This window comes from Anabas testudineus, chromosome 18 (genome assembly GCF_900324465.2).
Source record: "Anabas testudineus chromosome 18, fAnaTes1.2, whole genome shotgun sequence".
Classification (NCBI taxonomy): Eukaryota; Metazoa; Chordata; class Actinopteri; order Anabantiformes; family Anabantidae; genus Anabas; species Anabas testudineus.
The window spans coordinates 30,247,102-30,274,361 of NC_046627.1; the positions used below are offsets into that span (position 1 = coordinate 30,247,102).

The 27,260-nt window shown below is 39.1% G+C and overlaps 2 protein-coding genes across 3 annotated transcripts; both read left to right on the plus strand.

The window, feature by feature from the left end:
- Positions 1–2,106: 2,106 nt before the first annotated feature.
- Positions 2,107–14,638, plus strand: si:ch73-40a2.1 (tyrosine-protein kinase receptor TYRO3). Of its 2 annotated transcripts, XM_026353312.1 has the most exons (15): positions 2,107–2,293; positions 4,050–4,111; positions 4,376–4,991; positions 6,901–7,056; positions 7,366–7,698; positions 7,807–7,999; positions 8,142–8,233; positions 8,435–8,548; positions 8,900–8,980; positions 9,071–9,163; positions 9,938–10,059; positions 11,575–11,684; positions 11,974–12,133; positions 12,256–12,392; positions 13,660–14,638. In XM_026353312.1, the coding sequence occupies exons 1-15, from the start codon at positions 2,188–2,190 to the stop codon at positions 13,967–13,969; spliced, it is 2,685 nt and encodes an 894-aa protein (XP_026209097.1). In that variant the 5' UTR covers positions 2,107–2,187; the 3' UTR covers positions 13,970–14,638. The 2 variants fall into 2 exon arrangements, with proteins under 2 accessions (XP_026209097.1, XP_026209098.1); XM_026353313.1 differs by lacking the exon at positions 4,050–4,111 and having other exon boundaries at positions 2,157–2,293.
- Positions 14,639–14,938: 300 nt separating this feature from the next.
- rab1ba (zRAB1B, member RAS oncogene family a) lies at positions 14,939–21,626 on the plus strand. Its single transcript, XM_026352738.1, has 6 exons — positions 14,939–15,240; positions 18,027–18,099; positions 18,249–18,344; positions 19,549–19,644; positions 20,052–20,183; positions 21,300–21,626. Exons 1-6 carry the CDS (start codon positions 15,227–15,229, stop codon positions 21,492–21,494), a joined length of 606 nt encoding a protein of 201 aa, XP_026208523.1. The 5' UTR covers positions 14,939–15,226; the 3' UTR covers positions 21,495–21,626.
- The last annotated feature ends 5,634 nt before the right edge of the window (positions 21,627–27,260 follow it).

A 27,260-nucleotide genomic window follows, 5' to 3' on the forward strand; every position in this document is an offset into this window, starting at 1 on the left:
AAGAAGCCTTCCCAGGCTCCTTCTCCTTGTCCTACAGAAAGTCTGGAAGCTTCAGGGCATCAATCAATTAGTAGCATGCCGACATCTGACATCTGTTAAACACCTTCCAGTTTCAATCCTCTAATGAATCAGAGATAGATCACAATAGGCCAAACTTACAGCAGCAGCAGCAACAACATAATTCCAGTAATGCAAGAAAGGTGAAAAAGAGCAACTTTTTAGATGAGGTGCACACTTGCCTTGGGTTAGTGCACTGAAAATTGATCAGGCTGTAGCCTTTAAAGAAAAACAATGAGCTTAAAGAGGCTAAAAAAACATCAGTGGAGAAATCAGTCATGCTATGCAATGTAAATAAATACAATAAAAATCTGATGAATTGATGTATTTGTTATAAATAAGGCATTCACACTTATTTTCCTATTATATGTTATGAACCCAAACTCATAGTTAGTGGCTGTGAAAGTTTTGGAAGTAAAACCAGAGCAGCAAACACAGTCAACCAAGGAAAACAAGAAAGAAGTTATTTTCACACAAACCTCAGCAAGTTAAACTTCCGTTCATCCTGGCAACAAACATCAGTAACCCCAATAGGAGAAATACTGATGAAGCACCGTTACAAGCATAATAATTAATATTACTGATCAGCAACATTTTTATTGGACAATAAATGCTTTTATAATATAATGACATTGCAAATTTCATTATAATGAAATTACCCTTGTCAGCTATTTTAAAAATTGCTGGGTGAATAATTGCTTGGAAATAGGTGGGAAAGCAAAATTTTCCATTTCTAAAGAAAGAAAGAAGAAGTGAGAAATTCTTGCACAACACTGCAGTGGACGGATGTATGAACAACACTGAACACAAGTTTTTCATTACTTTATTAGTTACCTTAACTTGAAATAAGTGAAGAGATGTGAGGCAACAAGCTGCTCTCTGATATGGTGATTTTATAGAATATGTCCATTTTAAAGCTAATGAATCATAATTAATAAATAACTCTTTTGAAGAAATGTTAAAAAAACATTAGAAAAGTAAGCTGTCAGCCTGATGAAGATGATAGCTAGCTAGCTATGTTAGAAACCCCCCCCCCCCCACTTCTTAATCCTGCTAAATTCTAGTCAGTCTCAACTAATAAAAATATATATAAATACCAAATCAGGAATCTAGCACTATGTACCAAAAAAATCTAATAAGACCTAGCTATAATATTAACAGGTTTAGTAGCTGTATAACTGTTACGAACTGACTGACTGGACTGACGGGGACCAAACGGGTATGAACAAAAAGATATTTATTAACAAAAGGCAGGGGACACAGGGAACTAACACAAACTAACAAAGTATCAACACAAAACGCTGCGGGAACGCAGGCAACAGACGAACCAACAAAACATACAAAGTACCAACTAATACACCACTAGACAAAAATACAAACTACAACTCACTAAAAGACATACAAAGTGACAAACGAAAATCACTGCCGAGGGCAGGAAAACGAGAACAAAACATACAAAACTAACAGGACAAAGTATCAACTAAAAATGCTGCATAAACGCAGACCAAACAAATCAAACCTACTAACCAAAAACAGACAAACAAACGAACTGACCAGATTTAGGAGGAGTAGTGTGCTGCATGAATGAAATCAGGGTGAAGGCAATGTGTGACAAAACCAGCCATCAACTGAGGACTGAGGGGTGCTTATAAAGCAGAGGGAGTGCACAGGTGAACTGAGTCAGTAATTAGTCCGGTGTGTGGAGTGGAGGGTGGAAAGTGGAGGAAGTCCATATATGGTGTGAGACCAGAACAAAACAAAAGCTGCAGACAGGGCCAGAGGGAGGAACTGTAACATATAACTATCCTTTTAGGCATATGTATAAGCATTATCATCAAGGACCTTTTATAATGACACATAAATGACATAGAATGGCCTATTAAAAACACTTTGCAGACAACATAACGATTGATTTACGGAGGGCAATAGATTGTCTTTATTTATATGTTGGTTAAGGGGGTGTGGCGTGTTCTGCAGAGGAGGAACCCTCATTTCAATAGTTCAGACATTTCGTTGCCAAATTATAAGGGGATGTAAACACAGGAATCACTCAGATCAGCAGAATGACAGACTGGGTGTAAGAACCAGGAAAAGGCAGTGGATGACGCAGACTTGTAGCAAGCTGAAAACATGGCTCTTTGTAACAATGTACTGGGGTGTGTCAGGCTTACTTTAGTGTTATTGTGGATCTGTATACAAGGCGCTGGCTGTGACACTCTCTATCAAGCAGAGGAAGGTGAGTTTTCAGCTATTACAGTTGCTGTAAGAGTCCATATTCCAGTGGAGCAGGGTTGGCAGGAAGTGTTTCAGGAAAAGATAAGACAGCTTACTCTCATTTTTATTCAGTGGAAGTTACAGTTACAGAGTGAGAAAAAGTGACATATGATATCATTCTGTCATGTAGAGTTTTCTTACATTCCACCATAGTAACTACAAAGCGAGCAGTAAAGGTCAGCTGACTGCGTAATTACAGTCTAGTTACTTTCTACTCCAAGAGTGCACACAGCAGCATTTCTGAGGTAACAAAAGACCACAAAAATACATGGGAAAAAAAAAGCTCAATGCCAAAACAGTTGTAAAAACATTATGAGTGGAAAAAGTATGTAAACCCTTTGAACAATGACTTCAAACTAGCTCATTTGGCAGATCAGATGTTAAACAAAATTAGCTTGGACTAGAGCTACTTTGACTGATGAAACCACTCTAACTTTTTGAGATTGCTCCGCACAAGAAGAATATGTGAGCCATGCCCCACCAAAAAGAGCTTCAATAGTATCTAAGATCAAGAACTGTTGATTTACATAAAGCTGGAAATGGTTATATGGTGATTTCAAAACAATCTACAAAGGAAGACACTTTGGGACTGTGGCTAGTCTACCAAGAAGTAGATGGCCAGTAAAAATGACCCCAAAAGCACAACAAACACTCAATAATGAGGTAAAGAAACAACCCTGAGTGACAGACAAAGATTTGAAGGCATCATTGGAACTGGCTAACATCTGTGTTGATGATTGTACAGTAGATAAAACATTGAACAAGCAGGGCGTCTGTGGCAGCACACCATGATGGAAGCTGCTGCTTACTAAAAAGAACATTGCTGGACATCTCAAATTTGCCAAAGAGCACATTGACAGTCCACAGCAGTATTGGCAAAATGCTTTGTGAACTGATAAAACTAAGAATACTTTTTTTGGAAAGAACACTCAGCACTACATCTGGCATGAAAAGGGCATAGCATAAAAACATCATCCCAACTGTTAAGTATGATTTAAGTAAGATTTGGGCCTGCTTTGCTGCATCAGGGCCTGGTCAGTTTAGGGGAAGATGAATTCCCCAGTGCATCAAAAGGTTCTTCAGAATAATGTGAAAATGTATGTACGTCAGCCAAAACTTTGCAGAAGTTGGGTGATGCTACAGGAAAATGATAAAAACAATGAAGCATGTCCATTACGTAATGGCAAAAAGATTTTCCACTATCACTATGAGGTTTTTATGGTCGTTCTCAATACAGAAATAAAAGATCAGAATTTTTTGTGTTATTATTTTAGATGTATTATATTTGTTAATACTCTTGACTTAGATCAGATCATGTTTGATGACAAATTAATGCAGAAAACGTTGAAATTCCAAAAGGTCAATTAATTTAAAATCTAGAAATGAAAAATTACCAGCAATTTCATTAATGGTAAAAAGATTTTAAAATGTTTACTTTCCAAGGTTTTTGAAAGAAATTAAACCACAGTATCTGTCTGCATATTGTCTTCTCGTAGACCTTTGGAGCAAAATATAAACCTCTGAAATGTAAAAAAGTTTGTACAAAGAAAAAGGAAACAATTCCAGACACCACTCTGATAAAGACTAGATAGCTGAAAACATTGGGATTATTTGTGTATTAAACCAAAAACAATCACATATATAAAGGTGGACTTTTTTTTCTGCTGCTTGAAATCAACTGAACTGATTAACAGCACACTCTCATCTCTTCTGCTTAGTGGAGATTTTCCATTCTGAGAAACAGGCCATACAGAGATGGACTTCAGACCCAAACAGAGCAGTATGTTGACAATATTTCTATTATTTTAATCACTGTGTAAAAACAGGGACAAAATATTAAGGTGTTCTTCATCCATTAGGATAAATTATTGCTGGATAACCAACTGGGCAACTATCAAACACCCCACACAAACAAATGGCTCTCACCTTTGTTAATTGAAAATGTACTTGTTAATACTGTATAAGAAAATAGAAGGGGGTCTTGTGGGGATTTTGTATGTTCTTTTGGTTTATAACTGCATTGATTTTGGTTCTATCACTGCAGTGGAACACAATTCAGATGAGACTTGGTGCAGGCGGTTCTGTTCCTGTACTCCAAGCCTGTACAGGAGTAGGAAGAAGAAGAACCTTTTTAAGCCAGTGGATGGAACGTAAAGAAGCCCACCATCTACTCTTGGATATTACATTTGCCCAAGAAGAAGAGCCACACGGTCAACTCAGTCCAGTAAAAGTTCACCTTTTTGACTCAGACACACCCATCCCAAGATTTCAGGATAGTAGCACAGTTTTGGACCTTCAGACTACCAAGCCATTCCCTGATCATGTTCCTCAAATCTCCAGCTATCTGAACCGCAGCCTGGCTCTGAACCTGGGGTCAGTGAACGGTAGAGGCTTCCAGCTCGCTTTCTCCTATACAGGAACATGTGTGTTCTTGACATCCATCAGACTGTACTACAGGATGTGCCCTCAGATTGTTGCACATCTGGTCTTGTTCGGAAGGACAGGAGCTGGGTCCGGGCCTCTAGGAGGCTCCTGTGTAAATGGAGCTGTGGAGGTGTCCCCACCTGTTAGAGAGTGTGATTTGGATGGAGTGTGGGGTCCACTGCAGGGGAGCTGTACCTGTGAAACTGGGCATGAAGTCATGGATGACACCTGCCAAGGTATATACACATGGTATTCCAGTTATTTCATTCCGTTACTTTACATATGTATTTAATATATCAGCTTTTTGGAAGACAAACTAATCATATTTTCTCAAAAAATCAGGCTCTTAAGATCTGACAAACTACACTTCCCATCCAAAAAAATGTCACACACATATTTTGTTGGATCTCCTTTGGCTTTGATTAGAGCAGTGGCATCATTTCTGCATGTCACAACATTTATTACTGTCCAGAGTTCCAAGATCTTGTATTGATGATAGGAGCACATGCCAAAGATTTACAGTGGGGTTCTGGTCTGGACTCTGTGTGTCCATGTGTGAAAATGATGTGTCCTGCTCCCTGAACCACTCTTTCACAATTTGAGCCAGATAAATCCTGGCATTGTCATCTTGAAATATACCCGTGCAATTAGGGAAGAAAACATTTATTGATAGAATAATCTGGTCATTCAGTATATTCAGGTAGCTGAACTCATTCTTTGGACACATAACGTTGCTGAACCTAGACCTGACTGCAGCAACCCCAGATCATAGCCCTGCCCCCACAGCCTTGTACGGTAGATACTAGCCATGATGGGTATGGAAACTATCATCAGCATGATTTCAGTTGTCTCTCTTTTTACCCTGATGCTCCCATCACACTGGTACAGCGTAAATGTAGACTCATCAGCCCACATGACCTTCTTCCATTGCTGCAGCTGAAACGTAAGCATACATGCAGTAATTATCCAAAGAGAGGCTTTTTTTGGATGGGCAGTGTTGACAGCTATTGTACATTCTAAAAATATATATATATATTTTCAGTAGATAGAGTGCTTAAAGTACTTTAAGCTTCTGTATTTCGGCCAGTATGCATGAAAAAATCACAATGTGCCAAAGAGTAAAATGTAAAAGTGCAGTGTCATGTTGGGTTCCGCCTACTGAGATCTGCATTCATTGTATGGCAGCACACACAAAACATAGCAATAGCTATAAGCTGTCTGTGAAAATATTTCAATATGTAACAAAAATACCATCTTGTTACTATATAAACTGTCTTCTTGTGGGATGAGGTAGGAGAGAGTTAACAGTTAACAGTTTTACTTTGTAACAAGTTAACTGCTGGTTCCAACACTGTACCAGAACCTTGGAAAAGCTCTGTTTCTGTGCCTGCTTCTTGAATCAGAGTTCAAGACTTTCACATCCTCTTTCCTATAATTCCCAGTTTAAGTAACTATTTTTATTTTATTTTTGACATGTTTCCTGTGCATTGCTCAACAGGGAAAACAACACTTCTAGATGCCACTGAAAGATGTGGACAGGTCACCAGTCCATTGCAGAGCCACACATAGCAATAGACAAGTGTGAAAAGTTTTTAATTAATGGCATCTAGTAAGTTATTTCTGATCACTGACTTTCTCTGTGTTGTGTGTTTCAGTGATTTGAACAGTTTTTGAGCATATTTATCATTTTACTTTACAGCTTTTGGAACTGAATAATTGAACTGGAGTTTTTCTTAAACAAGGTTGTAGATTGGCCCCTGCCAACATGCCCCCCTGTAAATGATACACTTTAAACCACACACGGCAATCACAACCCCATAACATGCTAAAATTTTGTTATTCTAGGCCCTAGAATCTAGGGAATTGTTAGGATGGGGCTGGATGTTTGTTAATTCACAAGATGCTAAAATGCAATAAAAAAATAATAAATACAAAAAATAAAATAAAATAAAATAATATTAAATACTTCATTGTTTCAGTTGTCTTGTCCAAGGACTTTTCAGCAAGTGGCTTGGAGGTATGTGTCACTGCCTGTGTTAGACACAGGGATTAGAGTGACAAATGCAGAACCATTTTTCAATGAATGTGTTTCCTACCAACCCAGACCATATCAGAAAGAAACACTCACTATTTCTGTGTCACCAGCATGCAGGATGGGCTTCTACAAATCAGCCAATGAGAGTGGCGGATGCCGACCTTGTCCAGCTAATTCCAGGACACACAGGGAAGGATCACAGAGCTGCGACTGTCTACAGGATTTCAGCCGCCTGCCGACTGACCCTGATGATCTCGGCTGCACCAGTAAGACACTTGTGTCCTTTTACTGTTGCAGTTAACATTTTATCAACATTTATCTTTATTTTCAGCATTAGGGATTTCAGCAGGCTCTTTGGTTCTGTCACTGTTTCTTTCGGCTGTCATGGATATGATGTATATTATATATGTATCTTATATCCAAATATACTATTTGTGTACTGTAAACATGATTAATACCACAGTGGTATACTGTCTAAGTGTATACTTTCGTTTAATTAAATCATATTGATGCTTAATAACTGGATTTATTGCAGCTCTAAACATGTGTTTGCTACTTTGTCCTGATCTCCACAGAGGCGCCCTCTGCTCCTGTGAATCTAACTGCTCATCATTATAATGAGTCAGTGCTGATCGTGACGTGGGATCCTCCTCATGACTGGGGAGGCAGAAAGGAAATTAAGTATCGTTTCAAGTGTGAGAATAAAACAGAAGTTGGTAGTCAATGGGAGGTATGTGGGGAGGATGTGATTTTCCTGCCGGACTCATCTGGTTTGACCAACACATCAGTCAGTGTCACGGGACTAAACCCACAGTGTGACTACAGACTATCACTGCAGGCCTTGAATGATGTATCGAGCCAGCTGAGGGCACCACTTCAATCCACTGCCACTGTAACTATTCATAGATGTATGTAAGCTTTATGTCACCACATGTGATAGAAAAGGAAGAGAAAAACACTACTTGTAGGTTGTAGATAGCTTACCAAGACACTAAATATTTATATTTTTCCTGCAGGGAAAAGTCCTCCTGTAGTGATCACTGTGCACCCAGACTTAAATATCTCAGCGCATGAAAGAAAGCCGGCTCCTCAGCACCAGAGTCGCTTCTCCGCATGGCTGGCTGTTGGTGTTTTGTTTGGGATCCTGCTGCTCCTGGCTGTAATCCCCACTGCGCTGTGCCTCATGCGCAGAAACTACACTAAACTCTGGTAAGTGAGAAACCATCTACTTCTGTCTTCCTGCATGTGCCATGTGAAAACGATCCAGCATAGTCAAAACTTTAGTGGATGATGATAAAAGTTTGATCACAATTGTGCTGTTAAAGTGATGAAAATTAAACATTTCCTACAGGTCTGATCAAGAAATTGAACTTTTGCCTGTGAATATTGATAATTCCTACCGACGTTCACATGTGGTGGAGGATGCACCCCAGCAGGCCAACAGTAAGTGTTACATTACGAAATTACTGAAATTGATTTGATAAAATATAACAAAGATACAGTAGGCACACATATACATTGTATTTTGACTAAATGACATTGTAAAACATATTTACATGTACAGGTTCTTTTTATGTGAGTAGACAAGGATGCACAGCCTCAGCTGAATTATAGCTAATACAGACTGTCTCCTTTGTGTTTCAGTGGAAGAGGGGGTGGCCCAGCTGTTACAGGGGCTCAGCGGCAGGCTGCTGGCCAGCCTGAAGGACGTCCTGGTAGAAAGTAACCAGCTGACCCTGGGCAAGGAGCTTGGCAAAGGTCAGTTCATGATGCCTGATAAACAATCCTCATTTGGGATGAGGGTTTGAGTTTCACAAAGGTGTAGAATAGTAGATCAGTGTGTCCCAGCTGGCAGCTTTTTGGTCTAAAGGGGAGTGTGAATGTTACAGTAGGTTTCTCAAAAAAAGAATTTTACATTTGCCTGTAAACTGTTAAAATTTTAGGTTGGGTTAGACAACATAGGACATGAATATGAACTGAATGACCTGAATAATGAATAGGTTGAATAAGTTACTATTCATCCTGTTTCTCTTACTATTTCTATTACAACATAATTGTTTTGGGTCTGACAGTGGGTGATGCTATTTCTGCTTCTTTCATGATATACAGGAGAATTTGGCTCTGTTTACGAGGGGGTCTTTACTCCAGAGGACGGTGAGGACATCAAGGTAGCTGTGAAGACCATGAGAGGTGTGTAAACAGTGACAGCTCATGCTCTATATCAGAGGTGTACTCTGCTTATTCTTGTTTAAGTAATTCCACTCTGTCCTACACATGCAGTGGGACTGAACTGCCAGGAAGACTTACATGAGTTTTTGAGAGAGGCAGAGATCATGCAGAACTTTGATCATGAAAATGTGGTCAGTCTACTTGGTAAGACACATCACTCAATTCACAAATATCAAACTTACCTTGACTATAAGAACACACAGAGGTGGAAGAAGTACACACATTCAATTTAAGTAAAAGTGCAAGTCTAGAACATACTCCCCTACAAGTAGAACTGACATTTTGAATTTGTTATTCTTGACATGATGTAGAATTTAAATTGCGTGGAGCAGATTTTAAACATGTTGTACATTGGGAACTGGTCAATCCCTAATAATACATCATTATTATTAGTTGATTATAATTTTAAAAGTATCTAAAAAATTAGAACATGATGGCTATGTGAGTATTTATTTAAGAAAAGTGTGATGGCTGATTTCTATTTGCATAGAAAAGGTACCCAAAGTTCACATACTTTGTCGCTCTCTCTTAAAACCCCTCCACTCACGATCCCGATGTGTATATGTCTGAGCATAGTTCGTTAGTTTCTTTCAGACCTACTGCTAAATAACAAACCAAAGTATACACACGCACACAAACAGATTCATATTTTTATGACATTACTGTACATATTCACATCCATTTCCTGGAAACCTACTCCAACCTAAACATAATAAGTTTTTACCTAACTCTAATCCCCTCATCCTTACCTCGTAACCAAACCATATCTGAAATTAATCTTTTTGTAAAAGGACATCTCTGGTGATAAAGGTGATCATTTTGAAATGCAGGTAAATGATGTTGTCCAGCTGATGTCAGATTAAGTCAGATCAGAATCTATGCTTCCTTCTAGACACATGATTTGTGTCTGTCCTGCAGGGGTCACTTTACAGAGAGAGCAGGACTCTTCTCTACCTGTTCCTTTGGTTATTCTGCCCTACATGAAACATGGAGACCTGCGCCGCTTCCTCATTGCTACGCGCTATGGTGATATTCCTATGGTGAGATGCAGGTGCAGCACACGCATGTACATATATAGGGCTGATTATCACAATATAAAGATTAATTAAACCTGCTTTGGTTAAAATTCCTAATGATTATAATACCTTTGTACCTAGGTAACTATCAACTACTGGCCAGGTGCTTTGTGATTTTGTATTGCTCTGAATCTTATGTCAAAATCATGGACATTTTTAAGCATGTATTCTCTCCTTGAAAGCACCCCTGAGCCTGAGGAAAAGATAAATTAATTTAGTTTAACTATTTTGAGCACAGACAAATAATAAGACTACAAGTCAGAGATCAATTAAGGAGGGGCAGATCAGACACCAACACACTGTACAGCAGCTTACAAAACTATCAAACTGTATGTTGGCTCTGGACAGTGATTGACATGTTATCCATCACTTTATCCATTATCTTGAGGAAACAGGTTTTTAAAGTGATCTATTGTGAACGTGCACTTGTAAAATACAATATCAGTATCTGGTTCCTGGATGTCATTACATTGTCAGAAGTTTCTTTTAAACACAACTTTATATATATAATATAATATATATATAAGTATTGTGAGTTGCAACCAACATTGTAATACCCTGTAGTTAAAAGAGCTTTAGAATGGCTTTCAGTGTCAGTCCTGGTTTATACCATTAAGAGCCAGTAATTGGCTCTTATGCTGTCAGAGAGCTATGACAAAAATATTTGTTGAGGTAATTTTTGACCATTAAAAATGAATAGATAATGGATAGACTACATGGAAATGTGGCAGGTCACAGATAATACCTTAACAGACAACTCTGCAGAATAATATTCTGTAGTCTCACCATCTGATCTTTCATTAATTACTAATTACTGTAACTGCTTGTCTTAAACTAAACCCGAGCAGTAAATTGTATTTTTATTAAATATATAGACAACTGAAATAACCATTATTATTGTACTTGTTGAAGATTAAAACTAAAACTGTAAAAACACTTGCCAGGGTGAATACTTCCTTAAACCATGTCGGGGGAGATTCTCATCATCCAGGTGAAGTTATCTGGAAGTTGGGTCATGGCAACTGGACTTGTTAGGACGAAACATTTCACTACTCATCCAAGTAACTTCATCAGTCTATAGATAGTTGGTCAGATCTCTCTGAAATTCATCACTTCAGAGCATAACAGGGGTTAGGCAGAGATGTGACTATTACATCCTTCACATCCTCCTCTTCCATTGTTTCACCTAACGAACCTATTCAGGCCATGGGGTGGAGTGAAACCAAACCTGGAGGATAAATATGTGGTCTCTAACCAACTATCTTCAGACTGATGAAACTGCTTGGATTGGAGTAGTGAAACGTTTTGGCCTAACAATAAGGACAGCTTCCATGACTCATCTTTTTATTTACATTTCTTAAACCCTCATTTACTGTATGACGACCTCCACTACAACATTCTCACAACATGTGGCCTGTTTGTATGTTTTGTCACTTAAAATAAATGAAAGGATCCACTTCCCTCTACCCTCTCTTCTAGTTTGTGCCACATCAGAGTCTCCTGCGCTTCATGATTGACATTGCTGCAGGGATGGACTATCTCAGCTCCAAAGGGTTTCTGCACAGGGACTTGGCTGCACGCAATTGCATGTGAGTCCATCAGAGGGAGACATTGAGAGGAAGAAAGATAGAGGTTGGAGATCAAGGCCTCCTTGTTCATGTATGACTGTGTCTCTGTCCTCAGCCATTAGTATTCAGCTGTGGCTTGTATCGGAAGGAAGCTGCTTTTATTTTGAATGACACAATCCAAGGGCCTCAGGGGACACTTTCTATGTTGGAACAAAAAATAAAAGCAATGTTACTGAGTCCGCCTATGCGGATTATGCATATTATTTATTTAATGTCCTCACTTATTTTAACCAATTTTTTTAATCTACAGGCTGGGCGATGACCTCAGGGTGTCTGTGGCTGACTTTGGCCTGTCCAAGAAAATCTACAGCAGCGATTATTATCGTCAAAGAGTAGCTATACGTGTGCCAATCAAGTGGATGGCCATGGAAAGCCTATCTGAGTCTGTCTACACCACCAAAACTGATGTGGTAAGTATAGTTCTTGAGGGGGGGCTTTACGTCTCCACTCCATTTGAAAATAGATATTAGATCCTTTTGATATTTTTATATACTCAGTGTAACTATGATTTTGTGGTTCCTGGTTGTCTCAGTGGTCATTTGGAGTGACCATGTGGGAGATTGTATCTCGTGGGCGGACTCCTTATCCTGGAGTCCATAATCACGAGCTGTTAGATCTGCTGCTGTCGGGACATAGACTCAAACCACCCGAGGACTGTGACCAGAAACTGTAAGTTCCTGTGTTCCTTCAGAGATGTTTCTCATTTTGTGTTGCGTTTTTGACCCACTTTCTCTACTTCTGCATTAATATAAACATCATATGTTCACACAAACGCTAGACCAGATGAAGGGAACCCTATAAACAAACAAGACAATGACATTAAACTTATTCATTTATTTATTGTGAAAAACAATCAAATCTTAAATCTGAAAAAGTATGTGAACCTCTGGGATTATCAGTTCATTTAAAGCGGAAATTAGAGTCAGGTGTCAGTGGGATGACAATCAGCTGTGAATGTCTGCCTTAGTTAAAGACAAATCTGGGTCTTTAATATCAAAGTCTGATCTTGACAACACACGTGTAGAGGTTTGTTATCGCTCAAACAAAAGACATGTCTTAAAACCTCAGAAAAAGAGCTGTTGATGTTCAACAGGCTGGAAAGGGTTAAAAACGTAAGGAGTTTGGACTCCAACAGTCAACTGTCAGGCAGATCATGTACAAACTTAAAATATTCAGCACTATATTTACCCTCCCCAGGAGTGGTTGACCAATAAAGATCACACCATTAGCAAGGCGTGTAATAATCTTGCAGGTCACAAGGAACCCCGGGGTAATGTCTAGGAAAACAATCCTGAACAATCAGGAGAGCTTTGAACAACAACGGTGTTCAGAGTTGAGAAGAGCCAAAGCCATTTGAGAAAGTCAGAAGGCATTCCAGCATAAGAACCTTATACCATCTGTGAAACATGGACGCCAGGACCACCTGTTATCATTGATACCGTTGAATGAATGTTGATTTCTAGAAGTAAATTCTATAGGTAATGTCAAGGTATCATGTGTGACCTGAAGCGGGATGCCACAAGAGAATGACTCTAAACACATGAGAAAAGCAATAGAGTAAAGGCTCATACATAGGGCTCATAAACTGTTACTGGAAATGTGCAGCTGAAATTATACCTGGAAAAAGGGGTCCACAGCATTTACCCATGCCTTATTTTACAATATTCACATTCTTTTGCTACACACAAATATTTACAACATTTTAATTAGAACAACAAATAAATGAAGTGTTATTTTGTAGTCTCTCAAAATATACTGTCCTGTGTGAGTGAAATGAATTATTTAACATATTATTTTAAAACAGAATACATTTTAAAACATTCTCTTTCATGATCATACTTAACAGAAAACGTGTATCTTAGAATTTATGTTTATGAAGGAAGACTGGTAATTGACTTGTGGTTACAATACACCTTCCATCTGACATGAAACACAGTTATGAAGTCATGCAGAGTTGCTGGCATCAGGAACCCAACTGGAGGCCTGGCTTCAAGGAACTGGGTGAGACACTGAAAGTTCTTCTGTCAGAGCTGCCAGTCCTAGAGGCCAGCCAGGAGGCCAGCTACATTAACCAGGGCCTGGAGGTTGCTGCTGCAGCTGCCTCTTTGGAGACACAGACAGACTCCAATGGAAGGTGGGAAAATGTATACCTGCCTAATCCTGTGGGTGCTGCTGCAGCCAGAAATGAAGACACGGAAACTGAGGATGGTTACCTGAAGTATATCACTGCAAATTCTAATTACTAAAAAGCCGAGTGTTTTTGTAATTCACAAAATGTAACACTGTTGTAAAGATTATTTTCTTAAACTTCCTGTAAACTGTAGGTGTGTGAAAGAGATGTGTATGTGTGTTTGTGTGTGTGTGTGTTTGTATGGCTATAATTTTGAGGACCAGCATAAATTTTAATTATTGGACTGAGGACATTTTTACAAATTTAGGACATTTTAGGCAACGTTCACAATGAGAAGGGTGTTTAAAATTGAAAACAGGGTAAACTAACATAGCTTAGGTGACATTAGGGGCGTTAGGGGGGCTTTGACTGCCATAAAAAATGTGTGTGTGTGTGTGTGTGTGTGTGTGTGTTTACAGTAAATGATTCAGAGGCATTTCCAGGCTGCCTTTGGTGGCTCCCCCTTGAAATGACCACCGTGGGAGCCTGCTGTACCGAGTTGCTTGACACAAACACAGAGACAGAGTTGAGAGCCGAGAACCTGTGCAAGGTTTTTCACTTCAACATCAACTCATCTAACCCCTAGTGCTTTCATAAGTAATACACTTAATTGGCTACTATGCTGTTAACAGGGTATCTCATAATTTTCACCTTTGATCATTTATTTCGCTTTTTTATGTTTATATTTTGGTCTTTTATACTGTATGTGCACCATAGATCCTCTGTAAATATAAATTGCAGTTTTCTTTTTTTTTTAACAATAAAAACATATTATTTTTGTAAATAAATCAATTTTGCAAAGTGAGTTTCTGACTAAATATGTTATGAAAAATATAGATTGTGATTGTTTGAACATGATTGAGAATAATATATTTGATCTCAGCCAGCCTCGGTAGCAGTTCGAATCAAACATTAGGACATTTTTGTTGAGAAGTGTTTTGTGATGGTTTAACATTGCTTTTATGTTAAACTACAAATCCCAGCCTTGCTGTCGTTCTGCAGCTGTTTTCTGATTTGCTTGTAGTGCCACGTCACTACCGTACCTGCGCAGCCATCTTAACCCTCTAGCAAGCAACGGACACAGAAAGGAAGAAAAAAAATAAGTAAAATATACCGGTCCAAGCTGAGGAGACAGGGAAATGTCTGCTAGAATCAAGGACATATGAAACAGTAAAGGTCGAATACAGTGGAGCGACCTGGAGGCAGTGACGGAGACGGTACAACAGCCATTTAAGTGCCTCGGATCCCCGGAGCTACAAGTCATATTTTTTGCCGGAATAGCTAGGAAGGAAGACTCGAGTCGCCGACAGACAAACACATCCAGAGTGAAACCATGAACCCCGAATAGTGAGTGTTACAGTTGAACAATCAACTGTAAAGCGCCCTATGTTGTGCTCCGTTAAAAAAACCCAATTTCACGTTTGTAGTTATGGTGTAATTTTATATAAGTGTGTGTTAAATGTGTTAGCAAACATTAGCTAGCTTGGCTGGCTCTCGTGAACAGGGCGCGGACACCTTCTTTAATGTGTCAGTCTTGCGAACATGTCTGGTCGCCAGCTGACAGCCTGCTCGTGCCTCACCGTATCGGCTGCGACACGCGACCTTTCACCAGACAAATGAACAGATATTCCTGTATTCATTAGTAAAACCAGAGGAAAACGATCAGATTACACTGCCGTAGTTCCGTGTAACGTTACTTAACATTAGCATGGAGACGAACAGTGCTAGCTTGACACTAACGTTACATGAATTAGTGAAGTAACAAATGTCAAGGCCGACCAGTATCTTCGTGAACAGCCTTGACTGTTTATTCATATGGAGATCTCTGTTTACTTTGCCATCTTTGGAATACATTCATACGTCTGTATAAACATTATTAAGACGTACGGTTGCATTGTACGAAATAAGACAGCGGTATTTGCTTTTGTAAAGCTTTGATCTTTTATGAGCTGACTACATTCTGCATTAATATGAAACAACATGTAATATGTAAAACTGTTCGGCAGGTGCCGAATTTAAACATTGGTAACCAGCCGTTTGTAACACTGGTCCTGAATATTTAGTACCTGCTATTTAATTTAGCTGATAAAATTGGCTTCTCTTCATTGCGGAGCGTATGTGGGCTAACGCTAGACAATGTAGCTGGTACCAAGTGTTAACCGGCTGAGCTGAAACACTGAAATAAGAGGACACAGGCTTGTCACTGAATCCCTAGGATCGTGGTGAAACGTATACTGAAACTCAGAGCTGAAGCTTCCCTTTAAATCCTTAAGAAACCCTGTCTAACTAGCTTAGCTAGCACCTCCACACCCTTAGCAGACAGTCTTTGTTGCCCTGCATAAAATGCTGTGATATTGCCTACTGTTAGACACTGTATCTTGGTACACATGGTACCTGTAAATGCATTTGAGGGCTGGTTATTTAGCTTAAAACATTTGGTGTCAGCTTTTAATGAGGCGGTCCACTCTGGGTTTACTGTGTGTAATGGCATTAATAGTTAGCAAAACATTGAATCGTTTACAGAGTGATTCTAAGTCGCTGTTTTAGTAAAAAAAACAATTTCACTTGTGTTTGTTCTTTTTCATCTTGATTTTTGTTGAATCTTTTAATTGCCTTTTAACTTTAATGCATTTTGGCCACTATCAATTTGTAGACATACATCCAGACATTCACTTATGTGATCGCTGTAAGCCTTTATTAATGGCTAATTAACATTTATCACTGCTTATTAAAATTTTGAGAAATGTATTTGGGTGCATAATTATAATGGTATTTTATTGATTTACAAGTGATGTATTAACTACTTATAAAGCAATTATGCTATTTTAAATCCTTTTATAAAAAGTTCTTAATTACAGAGTGGGGCAAAAATGTAGATACTGTAATGACATAAGCGCAACTAGATCTCAGCACAAATGCTTTACGACATTTACTTACGGAAACTGTGAAGTTACCCTCAGTGTCTGCTTCTGTAGGCTCAGCATGGTTTGTGTTAAATATGTTGTGGGCGTCACAAACCTATCAGCAGAGGAGGAAGCATTCATGTTGTTAGTGTTAATGTTACCTTCCTTTTTCTCTTTGCATTAAAAATCTGACTAGACTTTTTTTGCTGCTCTTGTCAGTGCCAGAGTAATTGCATTCTCAAGGACCTATAGTGAATTTAAGGTTATTGGCGTAAGTTATTTTGAGAATTTTGGTATTTACTTGGTACTGAAGTATTGTTGCTTGCTTAGTAAGTTTTTACCTCCTTTCCAGAAGATGACATCATGACAGGCTGCAACAGTGCCTACAGAGTGCTGTTGTCCTTATTGAATTGTTGGTAACAAATGAAAGTGCTGTATGTCTTCAGATTGATGGTCAGACTCCCAATCTTGTCTATGTGTTCTTTAACTAGATAGTTCTCAGTTAAAATCTGATTTTTGCCATTTGCCATTTTGCTATTGACTGTTATGAGTTTTTTTTATGGAATATAATCAACTTGTAGGAAAATCTGATCATAGATGTATCAGATATTGTTTTGTCACAGGTATTGAAAGGTTTCTTATGATATGCAGCCCAGATTGCCTCACAGCTTAAAGCAGTGCACTTAAGCGGGCTTTAGGTTACTCTTTTAAAACTGACCAGACATCAACGCAAGCTGTAACCATGTAGAAATGTGATCTGGACTGATTGCAACAGTGTTGTTGCATCCAGTGTTTGAGAGATGGTGTCAGTTGATTTAGTGCCAGGCTGTGAGACATGACGGGTCATTTTCCTATGACACAAGAATAGCACTAGCATTGGGTAATTCTCCGCATCTGCCTGTGCCATGTATCAAATTCATGTGATCCTGTTTTTCTCTCAGTCCTAACACTTAAACTCATGATTGTTGTACTTAAACGGCACTGCATTATACACTGTTGGCTTATACTCAGCACCTACACTGCTTGAACTCCTGATAACATCAGGGCAATATCAAAAACTTGGGAAGTGTCATGTTTCGTCAGTCTGGAAAACATGTTTATACTTAGTAAAGTACTGGTCAGGTGACTTTATCAGTCTGATCTGTAAGGTTTGTGCCAGAAGGGCTTCAGTCATAGGTTGTCACAGTCAGTGTGTCCTCCTTGTTCAGACCTTCATTGTTTTTATTTCAGTGACTACCTGTTCAAGCTCCTGCTCATTGGAGACTCTGGAGTAGGGAAGTCCTGTCTTTTGCTGCGCTTTGCAGTAAGTAGCCCTGTCTCACGTTCTAAAACATGTTTTTCCATTACTGCTAGTATCTATGTCTCTGCATCAACACATTTTTGGTATTTCCTCATTCTGCTCTTGCTCTGACTCTGTCCTGTTCTATTTCACTGTATCTGCGATGTGTTTAGGATGACACCTACACTGAGAGCTACATAAGCACCATTGGAGTGGACTTCAAGATCCGCACCATTGAACTGGATGGCAAGACCATTAAACTGCAGATTGTGAGTACACACAAACACATGCAGAGAACACTTTCTGTAACCCTCACCTGGTCCAGGGTTTAGATTCAATCTTTGTTATCAAAACACATGAAAGGCTTGCTTGTGTGTGATTGTGTCTGTGTGTGCATGCACACCAGCGGTGACTGCATCCTGTTTTGATTAATGGTAGAAGCTGTTCTACTTTAAAGACACCTGTTAAGCATGTATAGCTAAGCTTCATTATACTTGCACACATAAAATTAAAAATACACAGTTTAGTGTACTTGCGCACTCATTTAGGCCTTTCACACTGCAGAAATGTAACAATTCCTAACACTGTGCTTTCCATAGCCTGAACTTTTAAAATGCTTGTTAGACATCTAACACTTTTAGACCCTTTAGTGATCATGTGCTCTGTTTGTGTTGACTAAACATCAGTCTGATGTTTGCAGACAGTTGGCTAGCCTGTGTTGGAGACCTGCAAGGGACAGAATTTGCACTGTTCAGTCTTCTTTCACAGCCTCACATCATGTAGCCAGAGATAATATCTTTTCAAATGCAAACCTAGAGCTCAGGTCCATATGTTGTTGAAGTTATGAGATCTAGGATTGAGGTGGCTCATCTAGACATCTGTGATTTAAGATAACTAAAATTACCCTTCAAACATAATTGAGTTGGAGTAGGTGGATTAGATAAATACGTCAGTCTGTATGTAATGCATTGATGGATCACAATGTTTACATTCATTCTAAATTATGCCAGCTTCTACTTCATGGCATGGCAAAAATGCATCATTATCCCAAAAAGTCAGAAGTGTGGTATTCTTTAAAGAGACACCTAATAAAATGATGCTTTGTAAAACAATGAAGGCATTTCCACAGCAAAACTACTTCAATGCATAAGCATCTCACAACAAAACATGCTGGAACACATCACTGTGCTGAACAGGTTAGTGGTAACATCGTTATGTAGCCTGGGATGCAGGAGACCGGGGTCCAAATCCTGGCTGTGTCTTACTTCCAGTAGGGGTCCTTAGGCAAGACCTCCTTACACTTATTTATTTACATTTAAAAAAAATGCGAATGCTAAGTCTAAAGCGACTTAGAAGGTAGAAGGCAAAGGAAGGGTGTTAATGTTATATGCGTTCGGTTTTACTCTTTTATTGCCTACAACAAAATAGTTGTTGAACAGACTTTGTATCTCTGTGTGTCTGCTCATCTCTCAGTGGGACACTGCAGGTCAGGAGAGGTTTCGTACCATCACCTCCAGCTACTATCGTGGAGCTCATGGCATCATAGTCGTATATGATGTGACAGATCAGGTGAGCCATCGCTGAATCTTAACTATTTTCAACCTCATTAATTTTGGTATTGATGTTTTCTACTGTTACTTGCTGTTTAGAATTTATTTTGGGGGGTCGGCAGTAGCTCAGGGGGTAGAGCAGTCGCCTACAGACCCCAGGGTCAGTGGTTCGATTCCTGGTTCCTCCTGGCTACTAGCTGAGGTGTCCTTGGACAAGACACCGAAACCCCGTTGTAGCGCCGACTCAGTCTGGCAGCTGTCCAAAACGAATTTCAATAAAGTATACATTATTATTATTATTATTTTTTTTTATGGGTTCTGTTTCTTTTATGGAGCCACAGTTTTGTGAAAGTTAGGTTAGGTACCAGAAATGTGGTGAGTTGCAGTGTCTAATGCCATGCCGATATTGTTGTTCTCACTGTGCAGGAGTCCTATAACAATGTCAAGCAGTGGCTTCAGGAAATTGACCGCTATGCCAGTGAAAACGTTAACAAGCTTCTGGTGGGCAACAAGTGTGACTTGACCACTAAAAAAGTAGTGGACTACACAACAGCTAAGGTATGGCTGCGTTCTGTGTGTGAAATAAGAAGAGCATATCACATAGGACATTCATTCACATTTCGTTCAGCGTTTAGTATTAATCGAAACAAAGGACTATTTACATAGGCCATGTCTACTAAAAAACACAGAGGTCTGGTGAAATGACTTCATAATGACTGACTTGGTAAATGTACATAGCTCTTTGGTACAACAATGCATACCCATTATGCTTGATGATATTATGATCAACTCACAGTGACCAGACTATGTTAAAAGTTATTTCTAGATGGTATCTGCAGTAGAATTGAGTGAATAATGTAACTCAGTAATTCATTGCTGGATTTACTGAAAGGGTTGAGTACACTGCATTACATACTTTAATGATGAATGTTTCTGTCAGTTATTGTAGTACAAAAAGGCCAAAGCATCATTTTAGTAAATTACAACTGTATCATAAACTCGAGCAATGAAGATCAGATCAGGCTTAGGGGTAGGGATGGTGAAGTAATGTGACCTACATGGTGTAGTTAGTTGATAGTCTAACAAAAGCTTTTTACTTTTAATTATTTAGGACATTGAATTGCTTGGTGCAGTTGCACCTGTTTGGAATGTATACAGAGCAACACATAGTTTGTTACCTAAAGCAAACAGATGGTTTGTGAAGACTCACCTAAAAGGGCTTGTGTTGATTAACAGGCCTGCTGTTTTCCCATATCTTCAAGATTACCAAAATAAACCGTTTGCCTGTACTGACTCTAAGACCATTAGTTCATACTGAGCACACACTAACAGTTCATACTTTGTTGGCAATTCAACCGTGTTTTTTGCTTTAGTAAGTACAGTATATTTGGAGCTCAATCAAAATAAAATACATTGTGTTTATGGTAATGAAGGAGCATCTCAACAGTGTCTTATTGATATGTTTGTATACTGATGACTCAAGAGTAGAGCTCTGTAGCACAGAAGAGCAAGATACACCTGGAAGAACTGCTTATTAAAACATTACTGTATTTAGGTCTTTATAGGATTATGCACAGTCCAAATGTGACCCTGAACTGTAAAAACTCTACAACTAGCTCTCTGTGTTTTGTGTGGAAGGTTTTACCTTTCATTTTCTCTCGTCTTTTCTGGCAGGAGTTTGCTGACTCTTTGGCCATCCCCTTCTTGGAGACAAGCGCCAAGAATGCCACCAACGTGGAGCAGGCTTTCATGACCATGGCCGCAGAGATTAAGAAGCGCATGGGCCCCGGGGCCACAGCTGGTGGTGACAAGCCCAACTTGAAAATCGAGAGCACCCCTGTCAGGCAGTCTGGGGGGGGCTGCTGTTAAAGGACCCCTTGGCCCCCACTGGCCCAACCATCACCTCCACCATCTCTACACTGACATCTGCTTGTCTTCTCTTTCTAGTTCCCTCCCATTATCTGTGCCACTCTCAGGCCTGTACACACCCAACACACAAAAGAGAGAAGAATGCAAGCAGTGTGTGAGGGAGGGAGAAACACACACATGCGCACACACAGGCAGCTTTTGCTGTCTGCCAAGAAGACACATAGAAGACACACATGGGGGAAGATTGTTATTGATATCGAGTGGAATAGAACCAGTGGAAGATTAAGTTTAGATACTATTAAGTTTATCTTCACACACAAACACACACACTCTAGTTGGGTGGCATGGGTTAAAGAGATGTAAGCCTCTTGGTCACTTTTCCCCTCAGACTCTGTCTATTTTTGCTGATCTTGTCCTGTTGCCATCCCCTCATCCCACTCTGGCCCAAATTCTCAGTCACACACAGGTGCAGTGTGCTTGAGCCATGCACTGCACATGCTCTGTACACAGTAGGAAGTGTTCCCGAAAAGCACATAAGTGTCTCATTATTGCCATTTATTAATGAAGATGCAGGGAGCCCATTCAGTGAGCCTCCTCCTCTTCCTCTGCCTTCTTATTCAACTTCCTCTCAAATGGCTTAAGTAGGGTTGATTCAATTTCTGATAAATACACCTGTTTTGCATTGAGGTCCAAACCTATCTGCACAATCACACTATTAGTTTACAGCAACAGGGTTTCATAGCTAATATGCGTAGGGCCAAAACAAGGTAAAAATTAGTGGCTAGCAGGTGGAAATTGGCCAGTTGTGGTAACATTAACTACAGGAGCAGCTACCCTCTTCAGTTATTAGATTATTATTGATTTGAAAATATAAATTAAGAACCTAATTCTTTGTAATATGAAGGCTTCTTGGAAATAATGTTTAAATACATGTATTCACAAACCTGTAGGCCTCATACAAGAACCAGTTGCTTGAACAGATTTGTTGTTAACATAGGAGTGATTTTAAAGCATTCTTGGCATTGCAAATTTTCTTTGAAAATTGGGCAATGCCAGAACTTAGCAAGTGGTGCAGACATGTCCACACGTTTGATTCAAGACTTGGTCCCAAACATGGTTCACTCAAATATTTAGGAATGCCAGCACCTCAGGCTATGCAAAGGTTGTTTTGCATGTTCTTTATGAATGTGTCACTTAAAAAAGCTTAATGCGACACAAGCCTCAGTTGCAGTCTGGGCGTTGACCCAGGGGCACTACAGCATGAAACAATAACAGAAAGCTGATCCCTTCTATTTGGATTAATTTCTATTCAAAAGAACACCAATTTGATTGCTTTCTTTCTGATACTTCTTCTGATCTTTTAACATATGATACAGAAATAATAGAATTACTAATATACACAAAGTTAATGCTAAATGAATAATCATATTTGCCATGTTTTAATTAATTAATTAACTAATTGCTGTTTTTTGAAGTTTTACACTGAAATTCTTCTTTTATACTGCTACATGTTGATTGTGGATAAAAACATTTTCACAATAAAAGTAAAACAGGTTTGTTAGACATTTTAAGGGTATTGATTAAACTAATGCATCCACAGTTGCATAAACAAACCTCAGAGAAAGAGAGGATGCTTTACAATGAATGTGAAAATGTTCTTGTATGAGGCCCATTTTGTGTGTGTGTGTGTGTGTGTGTGTGTGTGTGTGTGTGTGTGTGTGTGTGTGTGTGTGTGTGTGTGTGTGTGTGTGTGTGTATTCAAGGTCTAACAAAGTGTTTCCTCATTAGAGCAATATGTAACAATATTGGCCACTTCACTTAGAAGTCAGAAAAGAACTTTGGTTCTTTCCCTTCATTTGCAACTTTTCCCTCTTTCCTCTGTATTTTTATAAAGAAGTACAGATGTCTCATTGGCCCAATTTGCACCATGCCTGGCAAATTGTTGTCCGTTCTTGTGTCTCTCTCTTGACTTTGTATGCAGTTTGCATAGATGCTATGCTAAAATGTGAATTGTAGACATTGAGTCTACAATTCGCATTTTAGCATTTTGTGGAACAGACCTTTAAACTCTTGCTATGCTTGTTATGCTTCAAAAGAACTCCTCAAATGCATTTTTGTCCAAGTATACCATGGTTAATTCCACATGTAAAAGAAAGATGGAGTTGGTGGTGGTGAGAACTGTTGTATATGGTGTTTTTGTTTTGTTTTTTTGTTTAGTCTGTAGAAGAAACAAATGTGACAAAATGCTGTAATATTTAGCAGAGATGTCCTGGAATGACACTACATAATGCAATCTGAGGGCAGGTAACCTTGTGCATAGATGATGAGGCATGATAAAAGTGGTGGAGGAGGAGGTGGTGGAGTTTCTGACACAGAAGAAATTGTCAGTTTCCTGCATCGACTTTACAATTGGTGTTTGTGTTTTTTTTCCCCCCACTGACAACTTTTGATGGAGACAAGTCTTATTTTCAGTACATAACTATATTCAAAGCAGGCCATAGCATGCTTTTTATTCTTGCTTGTTTGCAGATGAAGCTGAGTAGAGATGCGGTGTCTGTTGGCTGAGGAGTTGTGGGTGTTACAAAACTGCTCTTCCTTCCCCCGAGATGACCTGTTGTTTTCCATTTGGATTCTTGGTTCATTTGTTTGTTTTTTTTATTATTATTTAGTATTTCTGGTTTCTGACATTTTAGTGTCACAGTTTGGGCCTTGTGTAGTTTCTCTACATTTTAGTTTTTTACATGACTCATTATCAAGCACAGTGGTGTAGTTAGAAAAAAGGACCCGGGTTCAAATCCATTCGTCAGCAGGTTGCCTTTCTGTGTTGAGTTTGCATGTTCTCCCCATGTCTGTGTGGGTTCTCTCCTGGTACTCCGGCTTCCTACCTCCAAAGACATGCTAGGTTAATTGGTGACCTTGTGATGGGGTGGCAACCTGCCTTTCACCTGATGACCATGACCCTTCTGGTCTGGTTTTACCATGCACAGCAGCATCCGTGTCTTCACCATGTTTGTAGTGTTTCGGGGCACCTGGAAGTTCAGGGACTGACTGGTCTTGGTTTGTTGACCGGATATGAACTCCTGTTTGTCCTCTCCAGCAACCATGACACTGCAACTCTGTGAATTCCTCAAGATCCTTCCTAACTGGCCTTTCAACTCGGACAACCAAGATAGGCTGTTTTGGTTGTTCCTTCCACAAGCAAAAAGAAAAATAAAAAGTGAAGAAATTACTTCTGATCATGTTGGCATCACTCATGGATGAGCCGTATGTGTATTGGCGTCGGTGTACACGTGTCTTTAGCCTCGTAGGACTGTATTGGAATGCTGTACGTTGCTGTGCATTCTAGCATTAAGACAAATGGAAGGAAACAGTTCTTTGTGTGTGTGTTTGTGTGTAGCTAGATAGAGGACCAGCATTAATTTTTAACTATTTGAGTGACATTTTTACCAAGTGAGGACATTTTAGCGTGTCCTTACAATGAGAAGGGTGTTTAAAAAGAGCAGTTTTGGGGTTAAGAATCGGTTTTAGGGTTAGGGTAAGGCAGTACACGTGACGGGTAAAAATTGAAACAGACTAGATTAGCATGGCCTATGTGAAAGTACAGGGCTAGGGAATGAATTATGTCAATAAGTGTCCTCACGCTGACTACCATACATAAGTGCGTGTGTGTGTTTTGTTTTTAAGAGTAGTACAGGAAAGGGTCGTGTGTAACATTCCTGAGCTTTTTGGACACCAGTCTCACTCGAGTAGATGCAGAACAAGCAGTCACTAGAAACTTAACGCTGGAGTCACACACGTAAACTGGATGTTTTTCACTTTGATGACTGATTCTGTTTTGCTTTTTTACCTTTATTTTAACGAGTTTTGATCTTCTACTATTTTTAATGACTTCATTGGATAATGTACTGTGTTGTCTAGACCATGGAAGTATGAGGGGACCCTGGGTGGGGTTGAAAAGTTGTAGGGGGAGGCTTTTGCTTATGAATGTGATTCTGATATAACAATGCTTCACTTTTCTTTACTTCTCTTTTTTGTATTGATTTGGCTTAAAAGGGTATTTTCCATGTCATTTGCACACTCATTCATCGCTGTTCAGTGGCTTAATAAAGGCATTCACTAGGTGTTAATGGAAAGCATTGGGCAGGAGCTCGACCCTCAGTCACCTTTTATCATGTTCTGTTTGGCTTGTTCACTTTGGTGCTGTCTCCCTGCTGAGTTTGATCATGTTTTTTCTGTACATATTATAAATATATATATAATAAAATAATAAAAAAGATCAACCTGAACATGTGATGTGGCGTAGCGTTTTTACATTTATATAGGAATGTATGAAAATTGTTGGGATGGGCAGAGAGCACTCACCCATACTATCACTTAACAAATAAGTAGAACTCTGTGTGTGTTTTTGTTGTTAACATCAAAATATAAAATATCCTAAATGCTTTTCTGCACAACAAACTGTTGTACACTGATTCACAGCTCATGTAGTAAAATGCTGTACTCTGGATAATTCCAGTGCCATCAAAGCTACATTTTTTTCAACAGTAGTCTTCATAACAATGTGCTATGTTCCAGTGTCCAGTTTAGTAGAATTATTACAAATGTTATGTTTGCTTCATAAATGTAACAATATTTGCAGTGGTGTCATTACTGCAAACTTGAAACTCTAATCACTGAAGTAAATGGAAAAATAAGCTTCCATATGCATAGTAAGGAAAACACTATTTGTTATTCTCAGACTATACATTACTGTCGATACTGATGTTCTCCCAATGCAAGGAATTGTCTACAGGTGCAGTATTTATTATACTTATTACACTCTTAGATTCCCACTGAAAAACGTATAGAAGTCAGAATTAGATCAAATTAGGGCAGAGACTAGAAGTCAGGCTAACGGATGACATAAAACTGTTTTCATAGTCTGAGAAGAACAGTACCCCTCTCATGCAGAAAACGTGACTTTAAGTGTAAAATACATGGAGTGTTTCTTTAACCGTTTTGACAGGTATCACTCCGGTCAGGCCTGTATTGCAGCTCCTTCACTTGCTTGTTTGAGAGCATTCCTCTGTTTGCCCTTCAGCATTGCAGTGACAGCAGGTAGCACACAGAAAGAAATGCATGCACTCTGTTTGACACAAAGTTGCCCTCACAGGGGACAAAACAGCCCTGGGTATGAAGTATGCTGTTTACTGACACCATTTTTGCCAAACGTGCTACTCTGACACTCCACAGGCAACAGAGAAAGGAAACAGCTGTAGTTAAAGGTTTAGGTCATCAAATTAACTAAACCATATTATCTCTTGTTCTTTTTTTGTGTCTGTTTAATCACACACTCAGTCATATGTTCTAAGGGGAAACGGCCTCATAACAGCAATTTGGGATACATTGCCATGTATAAAAACAATATTAAAGGGCCAGTACACTGATTTTTCACGTTTTCATTTAATTTGACACGAGGACTCAACATGTGGCACAATGTCATGCTAATGTTAAAGGGGCACTACACACCTGTTGAAATGTACCTGCTTTTGTGTAGGATGTAGGAAATGTAGGATCCACTGAGCTTCATCTAAAAGACTATTGTTTTTTAGAAAACAGGAAAATTCAATAAAAATTTGGTATTTTTTCTGCACATGTAAAAGTTTTGTCCTGGTGTTTGGGCTAAAGAAAAGGGTAGGAAGGTCATCAGAACAATTTATTTATTTAAAGATCATTATTATAGTTTGCTGTTGCTGTTCTTGATTAGGGAAATTGACTAAATGGATT